This window comes from Cebidichthys violaceus, unplaced genomic scaffold (assembly GCF_023349555.1).
Source record: "Cebidichthys violaceus isolate CVI_PGR_0920_01 unplaced genomic scaffold, fCebVio1.0.p SCAF_6, whole genome shotgun sequence".
NCBI classification, from domain to species: Eukaryota; Metazoa; Chordata; class Actinopteri; order Perciformes; family Stichaeidae; genus Cebidichthys; species Cebidichthys violaceus.
Window position 1 is genome coordinate 11,479,222 of NW_027176816.1, and position 6,461 is coordinate 11,485,682.

The 6,461-nt window shown below is 41.9% G+C and overlaps 1 protein-coding gene across 3 annotated transcripts in view; it reads left to right on the plus strand.

The window, feature by feature from the left end:
• The first annotated feature begins 764 nt into the window (after positions 1 to 764).
• The window catches only part of bsna (bassoon presynaptic cytomatrix protein a), a 152,418-nt gene continuing 146,721 nt past the window's right edge, over positions 765 to 6,461 (plus strand). For all 3 annotated transcript variants that reach the window (XM_068733091.1, XM_068733093.1, XM_068733092.1), the window contains exon 1: positions 765 to 1,137. In XM_068733091.1, the coding sequence (XP_068589192.1) occupies positions 950 to 1,137 (188 nt within the window). In that variant the 5' untranslated portion in view covers positions 765 to 949. The remainder of the gene's footprint in view (positions 1,138 to 6,461) is intronic.

The following is a 6,461-nucleotide window of genomic DNA, read 5'->3' on the forward strand; positions in this document are numbered from 1 at the left end:
CTTTCCTCCTTCACTCCCCGTTTCTCGTCTTCTCAGCATCAGCAGCCTCGACAGCCAGAAAGCGCACGCCCGCGTCTGTGGTTGCGCAATTCTGCTCTTCAAGCAGCTGTTTGTATATCCAGTAATTTGATCAAAGATAATGTTTTGGTCTTTGCCATTGACAGTGATTTCTGGCAAATCAACATTACTTTTAAGACAAACATGCACATTTTCACATCCTGCATGCAGCTGAAAATTCATATAAATCCATTCAGTAAGTGCACCTTGTTATTTTTACTTAACATCTGTTTCTCTCGGGGCTGATTGGTAACTAAACTAAACTAATAGTTTAACTTTATTGCTTCATCCAGGAATGAAATCAGTTTACCCGTTTTATATAACAGCATCAATCTGAATGTGGAGAAGGCGCTGCAGTTAAACAACCCTCATACGATTTATGAACAGAGGGCAAGGTAATGTTCAGTGATAAAACAACCTAAATGAAATATAACAGAGTTCTCTTTGTATTTGTGTGTGTCCCTTATGATGATCACCAACTGGAGGTCAGAGTGAACCCTTTTCATTTGTCTCCATGTTGCTCTTTGTATAATCTTTCTGCTGCTGCGACCCAAATTCGCCCAAAGGGCTCATTTAACTTTGATCTAATCTATAATCTAATCTCGGTTTCTCTCGCCTCTCGCCTCTCGCGCTCCCCGAGAGTGGTCGTGGCTGCGCGGCGCGCTCCCGTCATCGCGTCAGGAGGCAGCCCCACTGGTCCTGATGATGATGATGATGGCGGTGATGGAGGAGCAACGCTGAGTTCACTCTCCCAGTTTTCGCTCCTCTTTTTTTCATTCATTCTTTTTATGGTTAAAATACAAAAGACAACGTATAGTGACACAAAGCGACACCGCCGATTTGACCTACTGCCTTTCTCCGCCTCTCTCCCGTCTCCTGAGCCGAGACCGAGATGGGGAACGAAGCGAGCATGGAGGGCGGCGGGCAGCCCGGTGAGCCGGGGACAGCCGGGATGATGGGGTCGGTGATGCCCGGAGGACCCGCAACAGGACCGGGGGCAGGCCAGCACATGAAGCCGGTCAACGGAACCGCTGCCGGGGGAGGGATGGGGATCGGAGGCCCCGGGATGGGAATGACGAGGTAGGGAGCAGCAGTATAGTGGAGGTGTCGGATAAATGCGGCTGGGTGAAGGGCTTCTGGGTTTACTGTATCGCAACCCAATGTGTGTGTGTGTTTTTAACACGGAAGCGGTCGATGGACAAGAGACCAGGTGTCATTTGGTTCACATTTTTTTAGAGAGATGGGATTAAGAGTGTCACACATTGTTTCCCTGTCTCTCTCCCGCGCCAATCTCTGCGTGCTGAAAAGCCCGAGAGCTGTCCGCGGTGCTGAAACGCAACCAGCCGCACCGGTGAGCCCGAGCGGCTCGTTTTGAACGTGTTCCCTAAAATAGGTTTGACATTGTATGTTAATGCAGCTCACACGCACCGTGCCCCTGTGCTCCATGTATCAGGTATCATCAGCGAGCATCTCCGGCTGTTTGTTCGGTCTCAGATTGTGATTTTTATTCCGCGGTGTCATGTGCTGTAATAGTATTTCCTCATTTCTTCCGGCTCGGGCTATGCTTTTGGCGTATTTGTGTCTTCTTTTGACAGCCGCTAAAGAAAACCACATACAATCGAGCCGCTCGTTTTTCTCCGTTAACATTAAACGTGACCATTGGGACGTTTTTTGTGTTTGTGAGGGTTGTGCTCGAGGGAGCGCCTTCACACACTCGCTTGTTTCCGCATGGAAGAGAGGAGGGTGCTGAATGTGTGTGTGCGCGTGCACGTTAAAGGGCTTGCCTGACTATGTATGCGCGTGTTTGATGATATGTGTGTAGCACACTATACCAGCAACGGTGGTATCTCGTTAATAATGACGTAGAAGCGTCTTGACAAGACAGATGTTGTTTACCGACCTACGGTTCTGTACCGTACCATGTCAACCCAAACCCTACTGTACCACATAATATAAAATATGTCCTCTCTTCCATACCGTGCAATAGCATCAACAGCACTATAACGTACATGTGATATCCCACTAAATCATGCCATTTCTTAAACACACAATCAGAAATGTGCTCGATATTTTTTACATCTATATTTATGAACATTTTTTTTGTCCTAATCCAAATATGTGCATCCCTGTTCTTTATATAATACTAAGACTGTCAGCCTTTTTTTTTTTTTACCATACATATAACATGAAATGTCCCTGACCATAACATCACACCATGTGTGTCCTAGCTTCACATGACCTGACATAACATGTGCACAACAGCTGCACTGTAGACACACATCATTCACAGCCTGTATGTATATCAAAGGCCTGCATACAAACCTTTTCTACAAATGTCAGTAGGATCCCTCTCACCCCTACAGCTTCAATCTTTGGCTTGGCTCAGTTAACACACATGCTCCAATCTTGTGTCATTGCCACAGGAATTCAGGAATTACTGTACCACCTCATCCATAAACTCTGCAGCCATGGCTGCTGTACAGAGACCCAATCAGATAGACGTTTTGTAGAAAAATGCCAGAGTAGGGCTACAGCTGGCCTACAGACACACCAGGGTGTGTGTGTGGTTATATTTAGGACACATCCCAGGTTTGATTCATGCCTCTGTAGGAGAGAAGAGCAGAGCAGCACAGGCCTATCCATCATTATATAACATAGGGACTCAGGGAGCAGATGACAGCTTCAGCTCGCTTCCGATGAACGACAACAGAGCTGAAAAATGCATTATTTCTGCATTACTCTGTTTAGGGGATTCAAAGTGATCTCATTCTTTGTTGCTTTTATCAAATGTTCTATATAAGATGCATTAAATCTGCAGGTCTCTGCCCTCCTGCAACTTCAGACCTCAAAATCGGCGCCCACATTTAAAAATCCGCTCAAAATAAAAGGCAAGGGTTTTCCGCGGCATAAAGTGCCTCACATTAAGTATTTATAACGGCGTAATACAAGGCCATGTGAACAGATTGACTCACGTGCAGAGCGTGTTTGCTCACCCCCCGCCCCTCTCACTCTCACACACTCTCTCTCACACTCCCTCCCTCCTCTGCTCTGCTCTGCCTGACTGCCTGCTCCTATCACTCTCTCGCTCCCAATCTCCTCTGCACACTCGCATGCTTTGCTACTCTCTTTTCCTTCTCCCCTTTTCTCTCTGTCTCTCCTTATATCCTGTACACACTTGTAGTCAGTATATAAGAGAAAGGATGTCCTTCTCTCTCTCAATTCCCCTTTTTTTCAGTCTTTTTTTCTTCCTATCCTTCTCATTCTTTTGCTTTTGTCTCTCCCTTTCCTATTTCACTCAATCCCTGCACATTCCCATGCTCCCTCTCTCTCTGTCCTCCCCTCTCCCACTACATTAACATTCCACTCAGTTGTCATGTTGTGCTTTTTACAATATTAATGTAAAGCTGTAACCCAAAGGTATGCATGTTTTCTTTAAAGGTTAAGGCTGCCATTATTCAAATTTCTTATTGTCAATAAAACTTAATCGACGACTAAGCTTCCATGTCTGTGGCACTCAGTCCCAAGCCCATTGGTTCCTACTGAACATGTTTACAAACTCATTACAAATTAATTGTTGTGTTAAAAAGTCTCAGTAATGTTCTAAAACGGCTGGATTACTGTAGTTGTTAGCAAAAGTTATTCAAACAGGAGTAAAGAGTATTTTAGGGGTCTATTTTCAGCTGCGGATGAATGCAAATTTGGTACTCTTGTGTCTTTTTGAGACAGCAAGATGTTGTTTGTGGGATTGACTTGAAATAAGGAATAGCAACGAAAGCACCCATTGCAGCGGTGTGGCCCATTGATGTATTTTTGAAAGACATTTCTTGGACAACAATGGAGCTCTATGACAGTGAGGAATAAGATATATTAGGCTTTGGATACACAGTCAATACTTGTTAGTGGGCTCAATGGATTGCTGGTTTTGATCTTTTCATGACATTTTTTCACAATAACAAAAATGTAGAATATTGCCAGCTTTACATTTTAATATACAGTACATGTCAACTTCATTTGTACGTGCTTCCCAAAACCCTTATAAGTCACTGTTGAAAAATAAATACATTTCATGATGTGATAACGTTTAGGTAGAAATATGACTTTGATGGATTAAAAGGAAACATCCTGGTTTGGGTTAATATAACTACTTTGTTGAGGTTCACTCACCTCACTTCCTGCTTTGCTCCCGTCATTATTATCACGGCCATGAAAGAGCTTTGTCACTTGAACGTAAATGTATGTCGCTTTGGGGCATTTACTGAAACAGGTAAGGTTGTCTCTCTTCTTGACAGTCTGTAAATACTGTGCATTCCATCCTTCTGGGAAAATCCCTCCCCCTCCATCTCTCTCTCTCCCTTCCCACCCCCTTCTCAACCAATAACCAGCAGCCTGTAAATGACTCTGCCTTTACAATGAGATACAACCGTAGTGCTATATAGGGTAGCAGAGCACATATAAGGAGAGAGAGAGAGAGAGAGCTAGAGAGAGAAAGAGAGCTAGTGAGTGATAGAGAGAGAGAGAGAGAGAGAGAGAGAGCGAGAGAGCTAGTGAGAGAAAGGGGAAAGAGGAAGATAGAAACAGAGAGGGCCGAAGGGGGTGTAGAAGCTGGTGGAAATACATCAAGTGTAGTCTACAATGAGATAAAACCTGAAGGGACACAAGAAGGGGGAGGGGAGTGATGGGGTAGTGATAGATCAAAAGGTGTATAAAATTGTTACCTCCAGTCAGGGATCATCCAGGAACAACCAGCAATATAAACGATAATACATTATATTGACAGGTGAATAAATCAGGTTTTAAATTCGTTTTATTTATAATTTGTTTACAACATTTTTTCTTTTAATGTATTTAGCACATCATTCTAGATGTTTTGTATAACACAATTGTATTTAATCGCCAAATTCATTTAAAGTGACACGCAAATAAAGCACATTCAAATTTGAGAATAAATGAAAAGGGGGAGGACAGTGTAAAATTGAAAAAGAGTGCACAGAGGAAATACACATGGAGGGCATTTGATGTACAGATGGATGGAGGCAAATTTATGGCCAAAGAGAGAGTGAGTGATAATGAAGGAATGTACACAGTTATGTAAGGGAAGAAAGAATACAAAACTAGAAAATGCATTTCCTGCTGAAAATGCGTTGGAATGCTGAAAGCTGAAATTAATTGCAAAAACATTGCTGAAAATACAGAAATGGGAGACTACCTGTCTGAAAAATGTTGAAGCCCGAAAGCATTTAAACTGCACTGCTGAAAACCCTTCTAGTTGAAACGTCTGACTATGGTGTCTGTAGCTGAAAGTATGAGAAAGAAGAAGGCTTTGAAAGTTGAAGAAGTTTAACAGGATTTGAAGATTTTCTCCATAGATATCCCATAAAAAAAGTTGCAAACAGCTTAATAATTCAAAAAGTTTAAAGATTACAAATATGAAAAGTCATATCACCCTCTCCTGAAATAGCTGAACATTTTGATATTTGAACGGTTTCTGTGGCTTAAAAAATGTCAGCAGTAGTGATATTTGTAGTAGTAGAAGTTGTAGTTGTAGTAGAAGTATTTTTAGAAGAAGTATTAGTAGCATTAGAGATATTTATAGTAGTAGTAGAAGTTGTAGTAGAAGTAGAAGTATTATTAGTAGTAGATGATTAGTAATTAGACAAAGTAGTAGAAGTAGTCGTAGTGATAGTTGTAGTAAAGGTTGTTGTATTTAATATAACAGTAGTAGAAGTAGAAGAAGTAGTAGTAATAGTAATGGCAGTATTTGAAATAGCAGTAATAGCAGTAGTAGTAGTACTAGTAGCATTCGTACTAATAGCTGTATTAGTATTAGTACTGGTAGTAGCATGAATAGCAGCAGTAGTAGTAGTAGTAGCAGTTCTAGTATAAGTAATAGCAGTAGTGGTAGTAATAGCAGTAGTGGTAGTAAAAATAGTAGTAGTAGTAGTAGTAGTAGTAATAGTCGCAACAGCAAAAGTTGTAGTAGAAGTAGTAATAGTATTAGCAGCAGTAGTAGTAGTTGTCGCAGTATTAGTAAGAGCATTAATTATTTCAACAAAAAAAGCCTAATTTTGAGCTTAATGTTTAAATACAGTTAATCCATGAGGCTTTTATTTTGGCAGGGTGGGGGAGAGAGGAGAGGAGACAGAATCATAATGTTTGAAACACACAAACAGAGGTTATTAAATGACAGGCTTCATCACAAGCATTCCAGTTAGATTTCATTCGGTGGGGCTTGTATTTTAAAATGGTGTGTATGTGTGTGTGTGTGTGTGTGTGTGTGTGTGTGTGTGAGGGGTCCCCTAAAAATCTCCAAGACCTGAATGACTGTATGAGAGAGAGAGACACACACACACACACACACACACACAGAGAGAGACACACAGAGAGATGGAGTGTATGTGCGTGTG